The sequence below is a fragment of the Phyllostomus discolor genome, chromosome 4, assembly GCF_004126475.2.
Source record: "Phyllostomus discolor isolate MPI-MPIP mPhyDis1 chromosome 4, mPhyDis1.pri.v3, whole genome shotgun sequence".
Classification (NCBI taxonomy): Eukaryota; Metazoa; Chordata; class Mammalia; order Chiroptera; family Phyllostomidae; genus Phyllostomus; species Phyllostomus discolor.
This window is the reverse complement of record NC_040906.2, coordinates 115990785-116010460: the sequence shown is the minus strand read 5'-3', so window position 1 is coordinate 116010460 and position 19676 is coordinate 115990785. Positions and strand designations below refer to the sequence as shown.

General features: G+C 51.1%; 1 protein-coding gene across 3 annotated transcripts in view; it reads right to left on the bottom strand.

The window, feature by feature from the left end:
• Positions 1-19676, bottom strand: part of CUL9 (cullin 9) — a 37762-nt gene that overhangs the window by 7565 nt on the left and 10521 nt on the right. For 2 of the 3 annotated variants that reach the window (XM_036024111.1, XM_028508841.2), the window contains 22 exons: positions 17241-17437; positions 16689-16906; positions 15392-15641; positions 15199-15304; positions 14272-14499; positions 13899-13989; positions 13594-13765; positions 12137-12242; positions 11770-11865; positions 11402-11577; positions 10977-11110; positions 10432-10611; positions 10136-10245; positions 9857-10039; positions 9548-9708; positions 9041-9269; positions 8770-8956; positions 2851-2990; positions 2605-2734; positions 2267-2466; positions 1581-1831; positions 251-596 (listed from right to left, as the gene is read on the bottom strand). In XM_036024111.1, coding sequence (XP_035880004.1) covers positions 251-596; positions 1581-1831; positions 2267-2466; positions 2605-2734; positions 2851-2990; positions 8770-8956; positions 9041-9269; positions 9548-9708; positions 9857-10039; positions 10136-10245; positions 10432-10611; positions 10977-11110; positions 11402-11577; positions 11770-11865; positions 12137-12242; positions 13594-13765; positions 13899-13989; positions 14272-14499; positions 15199-15304; positions 15392-15641; positions 16689-16906; positions 17241-17437 — 3891 coding nt within the window. Of the gene's footprint in view, positions 1-250; positions 597-1580; positions 1832-2266; positions 2467-2604; positions 2735-2850; positions 2991-8769; positions 8960-9040; positions 9270-9547; positions 9709-9856; positions 10040-10135; positions 10246-10431; positions 10612-10976; positions 11111-11401; positions 11578-11769; positions 11866-12136; positions 12243-13593; positions 13766-13898; positions 13990-14271; positions 14500-15198; positions 15305-15391; positions 15642-16688; positions 16907-17240; positions 17438-19676 lie in introns of all 3 variants that reach the window. The other variant, XM_028508840.2, reaches the window with a different exon arrangement.

Below are 19676 nucleotides of genomic sequence, written 5' to 3'. Positions count from 1 at the left end.
GCCCCAGGATCTTTAAAAGCTCCCAGCGTGGTTGTAATATGCAGCAGAGCTTGAGAACCACTGATGCTGGATCCTAACCGCCGCCTTCAGGATGTCAAGGCAGATGACAGAACTAGGTTAAGAGGGACTAGGAGACTGTCCAACATTCCCAGGCTAGGAGCAGTCGTTCCAGGCTGGGGCTGGAAGCAATCGTTCCTAAGGAACTGTGCTGAGCAGAGAGTCAGGGGCAGCAGAGAGCGGGTAGCCTCACCTTGCAGCAGCCGTGCAGGCAGCAGAGGGCGGGCAGGTCGTCGGCGGCCTCCAGGGGGCTGACACAGACAGGACAGTGGTCAGGGCGTGCCGGGGCGGCCTGGGCCTTGGGCACCCGCAGCCCAGCTGCCAGCAGCAGTGGCTGGGGGTTCTCGCTGTAGCTCTGCAGCAGCTGTTCGGCGCCCCAGTGGGAATGCGCCAAAAGGTGCTGAGCCACATCTGGCTCTAGGTTCAGCGTCTCCTGCACCTGCCGCACTGTCCGCTCCATCAGCCCTTCTACCTCCTGGGGGCTCATGGTGCGGCCTGCAGGCAGCTGAAGAGATGCCAGGGCGGCCACAGCTTCTGGGCTTGGGGGCAGAGAAGGGTCAGTGGTCAGTCTCCCTGTCCTGCTTATGCAAGCTACAAACTGAACCCCACATTGTTCCCCTGCTCCCCGCTTGCACACCCCTGCTCGTGACTGCTTAACCAGCCTGAGGATAACCACCCAAACCAACTGTCACAGCAGGGTCCTCCCCAGAAGCATCTGCAGTTGCAGGGCCTGGACTGGCTGTTGCAATGACAGGGGCACTACAGGAACCTAGCGGGCAGAGGCTGGGACGCTAACTGACTGACAGTAGATGGGACAGCCCCACTGTAGGTCCCACCCAAAATGCTACCCGCTCTGATGAGAAAGAGCCCACGGCCCTCCCAGTCAGTGCAGCCTGTGGGCCCGAAGTGCAGGTACCGCAGGCGGTTCCCTGAACCTGGGTCTGCATTTCAGCAAGCTCCCAGGTGATGCGTGCGCATGGAGAAAGTTTCCTCTAGAGAACGCACTTACACCCCATGCAAATAACAGGCATCAAAGTGGTGCTGTAAAAACTTCTGGTGAATTGGATCCAATGTGAAAAGTTTTAGTTAATTAGGGGGCACCTACGGCAGACTCCTCTGCAGGACAAACTTCCCAAAAACTAGAGATTGTACATTTCGCTGAACAGGGTACACAGCACTCAGTGCATAGTGCATATTTCATGTTTGCTTAGAATGAGAGACATACACATAAAGGAGCTTACAGGTCTGGGTCCCCTGCTCAGGGCTGACTCTAGGAGGATGGGGACAGCAAGACCCTTGATTAGAAAGGAAGAGAAGGGGCACTGGCACTGGCAGAGGGAACGAGGATGATCAAGCTAGGGAAAATTCAGGGAGAGGGAAAATGGGCTTAGACAAAGAAATGAGGTACCTTTGCACAGGGGAGCCTGGCTTTGGCACGACAACCCCTCCCGAGTCACGGGGAGCCCCCCTGCCCTACTAGCTTGGAGCCCCTTCAGCAGGGGGATGGGGCTGAGAGCAGCTACCTGGGACTGGAGGCCCCGGTGGTTCGGCCGCCACAGAAGGGCACCTCCGCCTGACCACGGCAGGGCTCCGCAGGCTCAGGGGTGGCGTATGTCAGGATCTGGGGCCAGTCAGCACGCTGTTTCACGTAGCCCTGGCCCAGGAGGTGCAGGACACAAGAGAAGACATCTGTGCTGGAACACGCCACGCCCCCAGCCACCGTTCCGCCCAGGCTTCCAGGAGGATTTGGACCCTTCTGCCAGGCTTCCAGCACCTGGACAGGAGGAGAGGACACAGGCAGGCCCTGTTCACCTAGGGGAGTCACCCTGCCTAGGCTCAATGCCAGGCCACGCCACCTACCAGCTGTGTGACTACGGATAAGTTACTAACCCTCTCATGCCTCATTTTCCTTATCTGTCCAATGGGAATGACTATGACAATAATACTGCCTATCCCACAGAACTGTTGTGCAGACTGCCAACTCTTAGAGTCAGGACCTGGTGTGAGGGTACACACTCATGTCACGTCATGCCTTGTCTCTGCCTTCGGTCTAACTGCCCTGTCGGGAACAGAAAACCCAGACAGAGAGGTCACCCTACAAGACCTCATGCTGGGAGTTGCCTTCCCTGGTGGTGACCCCTGGCTCCAGCCTCCATCCCCAGGCATGGCTGCCTCCCTCCCCTAACTGCACGGTGCCCTGTCTACGCACCAGACAAACCAGGTGATCGATGTGGAGACCCTTCTCCCCATGGGCTTTGAGAATACGGACAAGAAGACAGCTCAAGAGGTTCCTCTTCTGTTCCAGGGTCCGGCCCTCATCCTTCTCTACATTCAGGTACTTCTGGGAAGGCACCAACCACAGGGCCCCCCCACGGGGGTGGAGCCCAGGCTCCCGAACCCGCAGCACACCTGGAACTCACTTGCAGTTAGTACCCAAGGAGCGGAAGGAACTGAAAGGGGACCCCATTCTCATTCCCTGCTACACCACCCCACCCTGAAAGTGCCACCCGCTAAGAGCAGAGTCTCGGGCCAGCCCCACTGACCTACCTCCACGGGGGAAGTCCTGACCCTCATGCAGGGTCAAAGGGCCATTCTCAGAGGTGAGGGGCAAGAGTGCCTGGAGCAGTAGCTGTGTGGTGAGGTCAGAATTCTTCAGCAAGGTTTCTACTGACACCTCCTGGTAAGGAGAAACAGGGCCAGTCAGAAGTGGAAAGAATGGAAGGAGGGAGTTTAGGAGAACAGTGGCAGACAAGGGGGAAGACAAGACAGAGGGAGGCAGAAGGGCTGAGGCACCTCTGTCTGATTGAAATGTAACAGCAGCCACATCTGCACGGTGGACACGTGCAGCATCTGGTCCCCGAATTGCAGCTCGGCCCGGCCCAGCCACGTCCACTGCAGCCGCCGCTGTGGTCCCCGGACGGGGTGGTTCTGACCTGGGAAACGTGGAGGAGGAGGGTGGAGACAAAGAGGGGAAACGGGGGGGTTAAGGGTTGAGGCGAGGGCGTACTATCAGTTAAGGTTGGCTCCTGCTAGTCTCTCAGGCCCCAGCACTGACAGCTCCCAGAGCTCAGCCCCCTCTGTGCCGCCTCCCAGGCAGCCACAGGTACCTGGGAGTCCACCCTGCACCCAGCCCGCGTCAGGCAGGCTCCGTGGGAGAAACACCAGAGACCCAGGGTTTTGCCCTCGCGGAGCTGACGGTTCCACAGACCCACTACGCTGGCGTCCTGTTTTACAGCTCAAGCAAGTGAGCCTGGCATGTTCGCTCGTACTAGACAGTGAGGATGCGGTCACAGGGAGAAGTATCAGAAAGAGCCGACCTGAGAGGTGCTCTCTGGCCACAGCTGGGACAATATGAACATCGAAAAATAAACAAGTAACACCTGCGATGGACTGAAACACAGGAAGTACCTTTTAAACCTAAGAATTCACAGTGATTGTTTTTTTCTTTTTAAGAAGACCTCATTGGTCATCTTTGGAGGATGCTAGAGAACCAACACATTATTCTGAAAACTGGTCCCAAATAAAGGGGAGGAGGAAAGAATCAAGCCTTTCCTGTACCAACTGTAGTTCAAGGTAACTAAAAAGTTGGTGAGAAGAGTTTCCCTTTACAGAGAAAGCATTTCAGCTAATACGTGAAGAAAGAGTAACAAAACTAGAACATCAGTGGTTCACAACCCCCAGCGAAATGACAGACCTCCGCAACGACAACGGACGAGTGTCTGGTGGAAAGCTGACGGGAGACTACGTGTGCGTCAGACTCACAACCCGGAAATCCACTGACCCCCCTCGACACCAGAGACAGCCAGATGCCACGCGCCTCCTGGCAGAAGGGCACAAGGCCACCTGTGAAGTGTTCTTGCCCAAGAAATCAAACCCAAATCTGAAAAAGCTTCCACAGCTAAATACGGGTGTTTGGGAAATGGAGGAGACAGAGGAACATGCCAGAGGACACCTGTGGATACAGTCAGCAAAATCCAGCCATCAGCAACTTTATTTGGCAACAGCCTGGTTTCCCCCACAACTGCAAACAGGGCAGGAACAAATAGGGAGAAGACGGACAGGGCCCACCGACTAAGGGACATGGCAAATAGAACCACATCAAATGCAAGGCGTGGACTTTGTTTGGATCCTCAATAAACAAACAAAAAAACCCCCAACTTAAAAAACTCTGGAACATTAGATATATATTTGATGGTATTAGGAATTATTAACTTTTAAAGACTTAATGACTGTAGCATCCCTGCCTTTAAAAAGAGAGTCCTTATCTTTTACATTTCAGGGCCGGGTAGCTGGGCGGGGACACAGATGACACACAATACAATCAGCCATGAGCTGGTACATGTTGCTAACTGGGGTTTGTCTATTTTGTCTACTTTTGTGTATGTCTGAGATTTATCATAATAAAAAGATTTTAAAACTGAGGCTGAAAATAAACCATTCTCAAACAAAAACTGATCGTTTTCTACCAATACTCCCTTAATGAAGAAACTTCTAAAGGACAGACTTTAGAAACAAACTTAAACTCAAAAAGAAGGATCAAGGTACAAAAGGAATGGTGTAGCCCTGGCTGGTGTGGCTCGGTGGACTGAATGCCAGCCTGAGAACCAAAGGGTCGCTGGTTCAATTCCCAGTCAGGGCACATGCCTAGGTTGCAGGCCAGGTCCCCAGTAGGGGACACGTGAGAGGCAACCACACACTGATGTTTCTCTCCCTCTCTTTCTCTCTCCCTTCCCATCTCTCTAAAAATTAATAAATAGTCTTTAAAAAAACAAAAGAAAAGGAATGGTGTAAAGAAACTGGTATGATGGCCAATTGAAGCACTGACTGAATGAAACAGTAATACTAATGACTAAAAATAGGTCATTCTAACATACTGAACAACAGTAACAAGCAAGATTCGAGCTAAAGCTGAAGTTAAAATAGTCTATGGTCCTTTTATTATTCAGGAAGGAGAGAGGTGATATTATTAACAAGTCAAACATACAGGTTAAAAATATAAGGATAATCAGCTGTGGAAACAGAACATGTAACTGCCAAAACTGATAAAAACAAAAAAAAGTTTAAAAATAATCAATCTAAAAGAAAGTAAAAGCACAAAAACTCAGTGTAGAATCATATCTATAAAGGTGTTCAATGTATTCTTCTTCTGCTAACTATAGTATTTTATATACAGGGGTTGGCAAAGCTGATCTATAGCTGTAATACAAATAACACAGTAATTAATAATAAATAATACGAGAATAAACTGTTTCATGTACTTACAACTGTAAACCTATTTTGCCAACCCCTCTGTTCTGTTGTATATCTGAAATAACTAAAATTTTAAAATATAAGAAGGATAGCCCTGGTTGGTGTGGCTCAGCAGACTGAGTGCTGGCCTGCAAACCAAAGGGTCACCAGTTCGATTCCCAGTCAGGGCACATGCCTGGGTTGTGGGCCAGGTTCTCAGTGGGTGGCATACAAGAGCCAACCACACATTGATGTTTCTCTCCCTTTCTTCTGCCTCCTTTCCCCTCTATCTAAAAATAAATAAGTGAAATCTTTAAAAAATAAAATAAAACATAAGAAGGATAAACAAATACAAAATAAGAGGTTAGAAATAAAAATCCAATATATGGTTACTCGTAGTAATTATAAATAAGCTAAAAGTGACAACTCGAAAAGAGAGGTTATTGGGTTGAATACAAAACAAATTCTAGGTATTTACAAGACACATACCTAAAATATGAGAGTATGGCCAACTCAGAAGTACAATGATACTGGGGGAAACTCCGAGGAGAGGAGCATATCGGCATGGTTTTAAGGTATCTCCCCCAAGAGACTGCTCACTGACAGGACCAAGGGAAAAAACAGTAACAATACAGTGGAGAAATCAAACCTCCTCTTGGCCAGACTGTCAAAATCAACCTCCCAAAAGGACAGATCAGAACTGTGTGCTTCCCAGTGCAGCGCCCTGACAGGCACACAGACCACTTACTTGGTGTTCTGGCCGGGAACACGTACCCTGAAACCGATCAGAAGGAAATCCCATACAAATGTACAATGAGATACTATTAGGAAATTTAAAAAGACTGTGTCCTCCAGAAATAGCAATGTCACAAAAGACAAAGAAAGGCTGAGGAATTGTTCCAGATTCAAAGAGACCAGAGACACGACAACTAACAGAACAGGTGACCCTGGACTGAATCCTGTCCTGGACTAAAAAATAGGAAAAGACATGGAATCAATCGACAAAGCTAGAATATAGAAATATCAAATGTTTGAAACTGATAAATAAATTATGGTTATATTAGAGAATACCTTTATTCTTAAGAAGTATATATTAAAGTATTTAGAGGCAAATGGCCAGCATATATATGCAATTTACTCTCAATTTTGTATATACACACACATACATATATACAATTATGTGTGTGTGCATAAACTCACACAATTACAGGCATACATACACATTTATATGTGCACATAACACACACACACTTTAATATATGCATATATACACAAAGAGCAAATGATAGAAGCAAAATAGGCATAATGTTAACAAAAGGTCAACTTTGACAAAGTATGTGGGTATTCTCTGTATTAATCTTAAATTTTTCTGTACATTAGAAATTATTTCCAAATAAAAAATTTTAATTGTATACTTAAAGTGGCTAAAATGGCAAATTTCATGAGGAGCATATTTTATCACAATAAGAGATATCTAAAAGAAACACCAATCCAAACAAAAAGTAACAGGATAGAAAAAGAGGCACTAGACAGATACCAACTAAAGGAAGCTGGTACACTATAAATACCAAATAAAAACAGACTTTCAGGCTTTATTATAAAGAAGGTCACATGTGGCTACTTAAATTTAAACTGGTTAAAGGAAGTAAAATTAAACAGTCAGTTCCCCAGCCGAACTAGTCACATTTCAGGTGCTCAACAGCCACGAATGTCCATCATCTCAAACAGAGCAGAACTTCACCACCACTGCAGAAAGTTCTATAAGCAGCCCTGCTTTATAATTTTAAAGTTGTATGTAATAACACAGTCAAAATATATAAAGCAAAATTTGCATACTTAGTTTAAAAATTCACTATCATAATGGTAGATCAGAGCACACCTTTCTCAGCAACAGATCAAGTAGACAAAAGTAAGTAAGGGTACAGAAAATCTGAACAATACCCTGGCCAGGTGGCTCAGTTAGTTGGAGCACCATCCCATGCACCAAAATGTTGCGGGTTCAATCTCTGGTCAGGGCACATACCTAAGGTTGTGGGTTCGATCCCCAGTCAGGATGCAAATGGGAGGCAACCAATTGATGCTTCTCTCTCACATCAGTGTTTCTATCTCTGTCTCTTCCTCTCTCTCTAAAATCAATAAATATATCCTTGGGTGAGGATTTTTTTAAAAAAGAAGAAAATCTGAACAATACAATTAACAAGATCAATTTAGTGAAGTATGTAGACTACTGTACCCAGCAGCTGGAAACATACATTCTTCTTTTTTTTTTTAAGGTTTTATTTATTTATTTTTAGAGAGGGGAGGGAGGGAGAAAGAGAGAGAGAGAGAAACATCAATGTGCGGTTGCTGGGGGCCGTGGCCTGCAACCCAGGCATGTGCCCTGACTGGGAATCAAACCTGCGATGCTTTGGTTCGCAGTTCTCGCTCAATCCACTGAGCTACGCCAGCCAGGGCTCCACACATTCTTCTTAATCACACATGGAACACTTATAAACTTGACCATCTACTTGGCTATATAGAAGTCTCAACAGGTGGCAAAGATTCAGTACCACAGAAACCATGTTCTTTGGCCACAATGGAATGAAGGTTGAAATCTAAAACAGAAAGATAACTAAACAAATGAAACAGAAAAATCTGCTTGGAAATTTTAAAATCTGCTTCTAGAAATGTAGTAAGTCAAAGGAGAAATAATAATAAAAACTAGAAAATTATTTGAACTACACAAGAAAAATGTTACATAATAAAATCTTATTCAATATCCCAAATACCCATCAGCAGCAGAAAGAGCGTATATATCCCTACAATGAAATACGACTCAGCAACACCAAAGGACAAAGTAATGATGAAACTGACAACCTGCCTCATTCCCACAGACATTAACTTGAGTGAAGGAAATTAGACACAGCAAAATATACACTCTATGATTCCACTTACACGACGTTCAAGTACAGGCAAAAATCTATAGCGACAAAGGAAAGACAATGGTGTCTCTTGGAAGAACATACTGACTAGAAAGGAGACATGAAGGAGGAGGATTTCTGGGTGCTGAAGTATTCCGCATCTTGATCTGGGGGGCAAGGTAATGCATATGATATAAAATTCATTAAGTCATACTTAAGATGTATGCACCTTACTGAATACTAATGCATACCTCAATAAAAAAATAATAAAAAACAAACCCCAAAATCCTATAGAATGCAGCTAAAGTAACATTAAGAAGGAAATAAATAACCTTAAATACTTTTTTTGAAAAGAAGTCTGAAAACACTAAGTATGTAACTTGAAGTTAGAAAAAGAGAACCAATCCATACACGGCTGAAAGAAATGATGAGGAATTAAAGAGGAGCTAACCCACACTCCTTCACCTTCCCCCGGAGACTGTCTCTCCCTGTCTGTGCACTCCTGTCTGAAGGTCCTCTCCTACTCCTCTCCTGCCACCCCAGCCTCGCCCCACTCTCCAACTGCCTGTCCCTGTCTCCTCACTCTGGCTGTAGAAATTGGAGAAGCGGTCAAGGGCATCACAGAATTCTGTGGGAAGGCACTTTCTGGGATGGTACAGGTAGCAGAGTGGGGAGACCGGCCAGCAGCGTGGTGACAGGACCAGTATAGAAACTGTTGGACTTGGATCTTCGATAAATAGTTCTTTCCCAGCCTCCTCTTCCTCCTCTTCCTCCTGAGAGACAGAAGGATTTCAAGGGCTCTTGGGCTCCCTTCTTTGGTGTCCTATTCTCCCTCTCTTCTCCCTTGCTCTTACCTCCTCTTCTTCCAGACCCCGTTCTTCCTCATCCTCCTGCTCCAAGAGCAGCTTATCAAGCCGCTGGAGCTGGTAGACACGGAACTGGCGCTGCAGCTCCTCAGAGGTGCTCAGGCTCTGCAGCATCTGCTGGGGGAGGCGGCTGGGGAAGCAGGGGCCGATCTGCTCCAGCACGGCCCCCTCCAGCCAGCTGGAGCCCAGGCTCAGGAGACGGTCCGCCATGTAGTGCCTGCAGCACACACAGCCCAGGCCCGGCCTCAGTGAGGGCTCTCGGCACGGCCCAACCTCCCACTCCAGAACGTTAGGTCCCTCTGTTGCAGCCAACCTGGGTCACGGCCCTATCTCACCTCTTCCTTCCCACTCCCTTTCTACCAATGTCATGGCCATCTCTGGGTCTTAATCTCTCCTCCCCACTGCAGCCTTCCTCATCTTCCCTCTGAGACTGAAACCTTTGCCCTGTCTAGACTCTCTGCCTCCTATACCCTACCTCTCCAGACCTTCACTCACTGGTAGAAGTGCTCAAAAGTAGTGGCCAGCTCCAGGCCAGAAAGGACCATGATGGGCTCCAGGTGCCGCTGAAGCTGCCCCAGCATACCTGCTCCAGGGGCTCCGCCAACCAGGCAGTGCTGGATTTGCTGGTCGATGTGCCTGGCAAACTGCTCGCTCATCTGGGGCAATGGAAAGGGCACCAGCAAACAATGAAGAGGGAAGGGGGAATGGAGGAGAACGGGGAGTGAGAGGAGACGAAAGGGCAGAGACACGACGCTCAGGCACGAGCTCACAGCCCCCGCTGCCTGGGCGGCTCACGGGACTCACATGAGCGGAGGTGAGGAAGGGCTGCTGCAGCAAGGCGCCCGAGAAGCCGCTGTGCAGGGCCAGCGTGAAGGCTGCCCGAGGCCCGAAGAGCTCTGAGCCTGCTCTCTGCAAGTGCTCATAGAGGGCACAGTAGCGAGGCACGAAGTCTGGGGCCCTCCAGGCTACGGCCAGGAAGCTGCTGACCTGAGAAAGAGCGAGAAATGTAAAAGAAAGTTCCAGTATATGTGGACAGACTAGAAGGCCACTCCCCTCCCCCAAGTCCAGCTTCCCTCTGCCCACCTGCTCCTGCACCACACTCAGCCAGCACTGCGTTATGTTCCTCAGGCTGCTGCTTGGAAGAACCGGTGAAGGTCCAGGGCTCCGATCCTGACCCTTCCTGTTCTTGCTGACTGTGGAGACAGAAGGCAAAGCAAGGAGTTTTATCCCAGCCCCCAGGGGAGTCCTGGAGTCGGGTACTGGCCCTTGGAAATGCTCACAGCAAAGCAGCAAGGAAGAGTAAAATCCAGGAGAGGAGGAGCCAGACAATATCACCGCCCAGGTAGGTCCTAAGCTCAGCCACCACAGCTGGGACTTACAGGGATGAGTGGATGGCTCAGGAGAAAGCCCAGGTGGAGGCTCCACATGCACCAGCAAGCGGCAAAGGCGACGAACTCGAGAGGCAAAGGACGCTGCCCGACCCAGCGGGTTGTGCGAGCTCTCCTTCTGCTCTACGTACTGACCCAGCAGCCATCCCAGGGAACTCGCACCTTCTGCGTCTAGAAGACAGGTCAGAACAGGTCTCCACGGGAAATGGGGAAACGGATAGCCCGGGAGGAGGAGAGAGAAAGAGCAATTGTACGAAAAGGTTTGGGGGGCAGCACAGCCCTACCCCCACCCCCGACCAAGGTTTGCTTCAGTTGGAGTCTGGGGATATGGTAACAGGCTGGTGGCGGGATGCAGGGGAAGGTTTAAATACCAGAGCCTCAGGGAGCAGTCTCTAGGCAGGAAGGAAAGGAACACTGAGGTGACAGGCCTTCAGGGATAAAGATAGGAACCAAGAGAACCAAGAGCATTAACCCAGGCAGTCCCTGGGAATAACAACAAGGAGCTGGTTAGTGGGGCCAGGGGTCGGGATGTTTACCGGGGCAGGTGATGTTCTGCACCAGGGGGCTGACCAGGGCCTCCCAGCAGGTCTTGCCCAGTGCTTGGGCGGCTTCATCGTCAGGGAGGAAGCGATCGGCAAAATTCTGCTCGTGGCGCAAAACCCTGTTCAGTCTGGGGATGAACAGTGAGCGGTCACAGGCTGAAGGCACAGACTCCCTGAGGCCTCTGCTCAAGTGCAGTCAACTCCTCACCACCAGCCCCCCCCCCCCGCCCCTGCTCAGTCCCTCCCCCAGCTCTTCCCTAGCAGCACACACTCCTCACCTGCATTCACTTTCCCTCACGTCCTGGCTGCTGCTTTACCTTTCAGACATCCGCAGGAGCCCGTACCTTCTTCACAGTGTCCTGCTCCCTTCACCACCTCCCCTCCCGCCTCCAACCCTGCCCACCTCCTGCCGCACCCACCTGGGACAGAGCTGGAGGAGACGCCTGCGGTCCTCTGCTATGTCCCGGCTCCAGGCTTGCGCCCGAATTGTGTAGAAAAGACATGTACGGCGACAGAGTTGCTCTCGAAATAGTGGCCAGAAAGTGGGCTTGGGGCCCAGGACCTCCACACCCCGAACCCGGGTGTCAATGCCGCCCTGTAACATGCACAGACTTATCTGTCACCTAAGCCACGCAGCTACTAAAGCCTGGCCTCATGCCGAGTTCTAGAGCTACTAAAAACACCTCTCCTTGGCCTGAGCCTGGCCCCCCAATGCTGGAACCCGGTCACTATGGAAACCCTGTGCCACCTCCTGACTCCCAGGCCCCCGCCTCTGCCCTCGCCCTACCTGTTGGCAGCGCTTTATGCGAATCTGGATGACGGGCCAGAAGCGGTTCATGTTCTCCAGGAGGATCACCCGGCTGGCGGAGGGCATCACGTTGACCTGGTGGGGCAGGGGAGAAGAGGGAGACAGAGCTGTCACCTCCAAAAGAGGGGCTCGAAGGACTGTTGACAGCAATCAAGTCTGCGATCCTGTGTGCTCGTCACTGCCCCTGCACTGGGCCGTGGAGCCACATGGCCCCACATCCCGAATTCCGCTCTCGGCTTACAGGTAGAAAGGGGTGTGGGCAATCCCCAGGGGTTGGGTCCCCCTGATAAGACCCTTCGAAAAAGAGGATGGGGACTAAGGTGAGGGGGGATCACAAGGTCCCCACCGTGTTAAGCTCAGTGCTGAGGCAGCTGGTGCCGTCGCCCCCGAACACCACCACCCTGGCCGGCATGTAGCTGGAGTCCTCGCTGGCCACCAGCAGCGTCAGCTGCCTGGGAAGAGAACAGAACCATTAGAACCAGGACCCTGATCTTTGCTCGAAATCACTCCAACCCAACATCTGCTTCCGACTCCTGTCCCTCTGCTTAAGCATCAGTCTCCCCTAGACCCCTGCTCTTGCCTTTGTCTCCCCCAAAGTGACTTCACTCAGATTCATATTTTCACCAGAAATTAACACCGTAATGACACCAAATCCACATCTTCACACCAGACTCGTCTCCTGAGCTTTCACGCATGTGACCCACAGACATTCCCACGTCATGCCCCACAGGCACCTCAGAGTCAGCACGCCCAAACGGGACACCCGTCTGTCCACAGAACCCGCTCCTCTTCCTGCTTCCGTCTGACACTGCCACCCGCCCAGTGCTGCAACTAGAACACCGCCACTGTGAGGTCCCCCTGTCCCAGCTGCCTTCAGCACGGCAGTGGCAAGTCCTATAGACTCCACCTCTCCGAGATCTCCCAGGCCATCCCCTCCTGGGAATTCCCAACCCCTCTCCCTACCTGCAAACAGTCATCACTTCCCAACTGGCCACTGCTTAACGCTTCTTTTTTCTTGGCCTCCAACCCAAACTCCCATAATGCCAGAGTGAGCTTTCCAAACAAAAAAATCTAGTTTTGTCTCTTCCCTTAACATCCTTCAATGGTTCCCCCAAGTCAGAGTAAAGCTCAAGCCTCTTGGCTCACAGAACTCTTTGTGATCTGGCTCAGTCTACTTTTCTGGCTTCATCTCCTCCTGCCTCAGTACACATACCTTTGGTTCCAAACAAACACACCTACTTAAAGTTCACCCTAACCCATCACTGTGTGTCTTACTTCCACCTCATTCACACGCTGTCTTTCTGCCTAGAATACCCAGTGCCATCTCTTTATCTCACTGCATTCTAGTTCACAACTCAGCCAGTCGACCCCTCCTCCAGGAAGCCTTCTCTGACCTCTCGGTTGGCCTCACAATCCGGGACACGTTACCACAGTGCTGTTTCTTACCCTACACTTTCACTGTTTCTCCAGCCTGGTTTCCCCACTGGACTGCAAGTTCCCTGATGACAGACCGCATACCACACTGCCCTTGTAGCTCCAGACCATTGCACAGTGCCCCGCACCAAGTACACATCAACCAAAGCCCACAGAAAGAGTGGGTGAGTGAGTCGTTGACCTCCTCCAATGCCAGGCACAGGGAGTGATGGCCGTACCTAGTGGGGGAGCATGTCCCCAGGCTCAAGTAGCAAGGGAACGTCTCTACCTAGCACAGGGCTGTGTATCCGTCTACTCACTGCACAAAATGGGCCTGAGTGAGTCCCTCAGGGATTACAGCTGGGGTCGTGTGTGTGGGTGTGTGCACACCTAACCATAACACCACGGTGCATGTGCAAGGTGATGTGGTGGGAGCCGGTGCTGCCGTTGGACTCCCAGTAAGTCTTGGGGTTGCGGTCCGTGAGCTTGCTGGCCCGGTGCGGGTTGGAGGACACCTCCACCTTCTCCCAGCACTTGTCCTCCTTCACCTCCACACTGGAGCCTGGGGACAGTGGGAAAGGGTGGCAGTTACAGCCTGGTTAGTTGAGAGAAAAAAGGAAAGGGACTAGAGCACGGGAAGGAAATGGAACAGACGCTGGGGGTGGGAGCCCGGAGAAAGCGCACGGGGCACGGACCCTGGCAGAGGTGCCTGAGGAGCACGTCAAAGAAGGGGATGTTGATGGGTCGCTGGGTCCGTCTGTGGTCTTCGATCTGGTCCAGCACCATCTGCAGCCGGAACATGAGAGAGAAGGGGAAGGGGAAGAAGGGAAGCAGAGAAAATAAAAGACATATACAGAGAAAGAGTCAGGTGGCAACAAAATGCTGAACCCATCTTTCCCCAAATTTTGGAAGAATAGGAGCATGTGGAGTAAAGGTTGGGAAACAAATACCCCGGGGGTGCGACCACTCATGGCAATCAGGGACACCAGATGGGGACACACACTGACTCCTCTGCCCCTGCTTCCAGCTCACAGTGTCCCTGAGCTCTGTGCCCGCAAACCTCCTTACCTGAACGCAGCCAGCCAGGATGCTGGAGGTGAGGCTGCTGTAGAGCTGGGCGTGTTTTTCACACTCCGTCACCAGGTCCCGCAGCTCGCAGGCCAGCAGCAGCTGAGCTGAGTACTTGTCCAGGACTTTGGAGAGGGTCTCTTTGGCTCCCAGGCAGCAGAGCACCACTGCATAGTCCTTGTGCATCGAGGCCAGGCGATGCAGGAAGCAGAGCAGCTCCTGAACAATCTGAGCCCGGAGCCACAGAGATTAATGCGTGGGAAACAAGGCTAAGCCACGTAAGGGTTGAAGGGCAGGTTTAGTAAAAGGGATTTTGAGATTTTGGAGAAACTAGGAAGCCTAGGGAAAGGAAAGTACCAAAGACAGGTAAGAAGGGAATACTGGGGTGCTGGGCCTCCAGAGTTGGCAGGAGCTGCACACGGCTTCCCAGGCTTCCTCCTGCCAGGGCCACACTATCTCAAGAGCCAACCTCGTGCCTGAGCCTTGCAAACCCTGAAGGGTGGAGAGCAAGCAATGTCTGGGTTGCCAAATGTGGGTTTCTCCCACATGCAGAATCTAAAATCCAGGAACAGCCAAAAGGCTTATACAGGCAGACCTCATTTTATTGCATTTAGTTTTACGTTTCACAGATGTGTTTTTTATAAATTAAAGGCAAGACCCTCCACCAGTGAAAAGATTACAATACTCGCTTTATTGCGATACTCGTTTTATTGCAGTGGTCTGGAACCAAACCCGCAACATCTGGGACACACACCCAAACTTCAGAGGCCCAGGTCTGGAGACTCTTAGATGACATTAGCCTTCTCTTCTTACCCACACCTCCCAGCATCCAGACCCATCCAGAAAGGCTATTCTGTGCTCTCCAGAGGCAGCTGGTGCCCCCGGAGGCTGCCTTTCCCTCCCCAACCCTTGCCAGAGCTCGGGTACCTCAGAGTCACTACTGGGGCCACTCAGGCAGTTGAGGCAGGGCTCCAAGACCTCATGCCAGGGGAGGGCCAGTGCCTCAGGGTAATACAGCAGCTGGGTCATGACCCTGTGAGGGGATGAGAACAAGTGAAGTCCCTGCAGTCAGCCAGCTCCTCTCACTCGCAATGCACGGGTGCCCGGACAGGTCCCTCACCTCAGTGTGGTCAGCAGCAGAGTTTTGTTGGGTCCAGGGGCATCCAGAGCCCGCAGCAGCAGGAGGAAGGGCTGGGTCTCCTTCTGGAGACGCTTGAGGAGGGGCCTCACGGCACCCCTGGGGCCGCCCTCCCGGCACAGCACGCGCTCCAAGTCCAGGAGGAGTTCTGCAGATGGGCTCCCAACCAGGGAGCCAATCAGGAGCTCAGGGGACCCGCCCTGGCCCCAGGCACTGGGGGTCTCCAGTGGTGCTGCCCAGACACAAGGGAGGAAGAAAATACGAATGAAGGAGATTCGTACAAACTGGTCAAACCAAGAAATGGGTTCCTGAAAATCACCCTAAATTTTCCTCCCATTTGGAGGATACCTGCAGTTTTTATAGAACTGTAGAGGATTTTCTTTTCTGACTCGAAATATTTATCTAGTTACAACTGAAAAAAAAAATGCCTAGTATGGCAAACACTGTCACGTTTATACATTTTTAATTTCTATGACCATACTATTATACTTTATTATTAAATGTGAGCTATGAAGCCCTGGCTGGTGTAGCTCAGTGGATTGAGTGCGGGCCTGAGAACCAAAGGATCATGGTTCAATTCCCAGTCAGGGCACATGCCTGAGTGGCAGGCCACTTCCCAGCAGGGGACGCACGAGAGGCAACCATACATTGATATTTCTCTCCCTCTCTCTTCCCCTTCCCCTCTAAAGATAAATAAATAAAATCTTTAAAAATAAATAAATGCGGGCTGTGCTGTTACATAAGCCAATAAACAATAGCTGGTACAATCGCAGCCCTGACCCACCTAGCATGGGGCTTTAGATGCACAGACCAACTAACACATACTGCTCAGTTCCATTTCTCCCCTGCTTCTGTGTCTTCACTTGTTTGTTAAACACAAAGGCCTTCCTCCCCACAACATCAACGTTTCATGTTTCTAGCCACAGACTTTCTGCGTTGTAGGTTACAATTCCCCTGAAGAAGGCCTCTCTGTAAGTTAATCAACTTACCAGCCTCACTGTCCAACAAGATGGGACCACACCCAGACTGCACAGACGGCAATCCTCGCATGTTTAAAGCCCTTCAGAGAAGGCGATTTCCTTGTACCTAATTCTAGAGTCTCCCTCTCCTTTTGGTCAGGAAGTTCTATGTAAGATCTAACTTAATCACCAAAGCCCTCGTTCATTTCCTGAAGGGTCACTGTGTCCTCCCGAAGGCATGAGGACATGAACGGCAGTCTTCCCAGCCACAGGCAGGCACTATCTGGTTCCTCAGCAGAACCGCCCCTCCACAATGGTACCTGTGCGCTCAGGACTGCCCGGTGGCTCTGAGTAGCGATTGAGAAGCATCATGAGGACGGTGCGTGTGGTGGGCATGGGCTCTGTCTCCAGTGCTACCCCTGAGTGCCTAAACAAGGTGTCTCTCAGCTCTTGGGTTACAATCTGATCTCCCAGAGTGTGGTGGTTGCACAAAAGCAGGCTGAGCAGGATCAGGCCATTTCTCACTGCAGAGGAGCACCTGGGGGAGGGAGTTGAGTGCAACAGAAGCAGGAAGTGAGTACACAGGGGAGAAGCCCTGCAGCTGGGGAAGAGTGGGCTCTAGGGGTCCCCGACCTCAGGTTACTCCGCCAATCCCAGGGAGAAAGGTCAGGGTGTCACTGCTCTCTAGGAGTTGTCCTACTCCCAACCACTTGCCCGCTCTTCCAGTGACAGTCAGAAGGGCCACTAAAGCTTCACCCAGAAGTTAACCACATGAGAGGAATTTCTGTGGAGCTTGTGAGAGTTGGGCAGAGGAGCAGTGGTGACTGGGGCTCAGCAGGAGTTTGAAGTTCAAGGGGGGGTGATGCGCTGACCCCTCAGTGTTTAGCATCAGGGTCACGGCTGCAGGGACGGTCAGGAGCAGGCTCTCGGAGCCCGGGCGGGTGGCTGAGCCGATGCTGGCAAAGATCTCTCTGGTCATCTGCACGTCAAACAACGGGTGGACAGGATCTTGGCCGGAAAGGAAAGTGGGGATCTCCGAGGAGCTGGCGATGGCCAGCATCTTCAGTGCCTGCGGGGGAATGCAGACGCAGAGTGGTGAGTGGGCAGAGGGCCACCCTGCGGGGCCAGGCCATCATCCCAGACCTTCGACTTTGGGCAAGCTGAGCTGTTTGCAAACAGGTCAAGAGGTGGAAAAGGTAGTGAGAGGACATCAAATGCTAAAAAACAAAGAAGAAAAGGAAAAAACAAAGCAAACCAAAAAAGCTGGGGCTCGAGCAGCACCAAGGCTGCACAAGAGCAGTGGCTGCCCCTCCTGCAGCTTCCCCCCAGGAGGCGGCCCTGTCACAGCTTCGAGTTGTCTTCAAAGCCTTCCTTGATGTGGTCTTCCTTCGTGCTTGACCACTCCTCCCTTTGCAAAATCTCTCTTCCTTGACTTCCGTAACTCCGTGTCCTCCTGGTTGCTCTCCCTCTCCGGTGTTCCTCCGCCTGGTTTTACAGTGTGAAAGTTCTCGTCCCTCTTCTCTCCTCACGCTGCACTCCTGCCCTAGGCAACCTTGGGCGAGACACTCCCACAGCTAGTTACCACCTACAAGCCAACACTCCCAAACCCACGGCCCCTGGCCTCCAAAGCCAGTGTCCCGCCCTCCTCAGCAAGGCCATTTGGGTTGTCTGATAGGCAGAGTGGTTGGGATTATAGGAAAAAATACTTGTATACCTGTAACATGCACACTTGTTTGCTGGTATTATAGAAAAAATAAAGATGAACACTATACCGCTTGAATGGAGACTCTCTCCTGATGAAAGAGTTGACCTTTAAAAGAAACCTTCTAGGAACTAGAAATAATTCTCAGGATAATCCCTCTTCGGAGACCTGGACCCTCGAAGCAAGTGCTGCCTCCTCCTGGTTAGGCTTTCCCCCTGTGGCTGCCCGCTCTCCCCCAATTAGTTGAATTCTGTAGATCTTAAGTTATCCACAAGATGATGCAATTTTGTTACAGGGCAAGAGTTTGAATTTAGGGGCAAATGCTGTACTTTGGTCATGCAGTTTGAAAGGGTCAGGGAATTTTTAAGCGGACCTGGTCTGGATATGAATGCTTGGCTGCTCTTGGGAGGAGCAGGGCCTACTAGACCCACAGAGGAAGGTGCCTCCCCGCCTCTCCCTGGCACAGCCCGCTCTAGGAGGACGTGTGTTCCTGTCCTCACTGCTGCCTCTGCGTGGCTGGAATGCACCCTCAGAACCAGAATTGAGGCCTACCTGTCCCCCACTCCCAGGCTATGCGGAGCACACCCTGCCCACATCCTGCCAGCCAGCACTTATGTCTGGGTAAGCCAGGACGCCAGTTCTGTTAAGCTCCCCTGGACTAGGGCCTCCTTTCCCTACTCTCTGGTCCCAGGACAGCAAGACAATGGCAATGCTGGCTTTGTCTGACCCACATCTGAGAGAGGGTATTTTCTGTGTAAGGTTACCACTCAGATCAAAGGGTAGAAAACTACTTGGTCACATCTAGAAAATTAATCTTCAACAAGACACCTGAGGACTTCCGGCCAAGATGGAGGTGTAGGTAGACACAGTGTGCCTTCTCATACAACCAAAATAAGGACAACAACAATTTTAAAACAAAAAACAACCAGAACTGTCAGAAAATTGAACTGTATGGAAGTCCAACAACCAAGGAGTTAAAGAAGACACATTCATCCAGACCGGTAGGAGGGGTGGAGTTGGGCTCGCAGAGAGGGCTAGTGGCAAAAAGGTGGCTCTGGACAGAGTGAGGCCGCGGATTGTGGAGGGGTGCGGCGTGCAAGGTGGCCGGTGGACCGGGTGGTCCCACATTCATGCACAGATAAGCCAGGTGAAACTGGGGAGCAAGACAGACTGCAGAGCCCAGGGCCCCAGCTCAGGGAAAGAGAGCATCAAAACACCAATTGAAAACACCTGTGGGGGCTGAGGTGCCAGGAGGAAGCCCCAGCCTCGCAGGAGAGTTCCTAGGAGAGACCCACAGGGTCCTAGAATGTACACAAACCCACCCACACGGGAATCAGCACCAGAAGGGCCCAATTTGCTTGCGGGTAGCAGGGGAAGTGACTGAAATCCAGCAGAGAGCCCAGTAAGCAGCACTGTTCCCTCTTAGACCCCTTCCCCACATACAGCGTCACAACCTAGCGACTGGGTTGCCCCGCCCTGGTGAACACCTAAGGCTCCACCCCTCATACATAACAGGCGCATCAAGACTAAAAAAAAATGGCCCAAATGAAAGAACAGATTAAAGCTCCAGAAAAAATACAACTAAGTGACAAAGAGGTCACTAGCC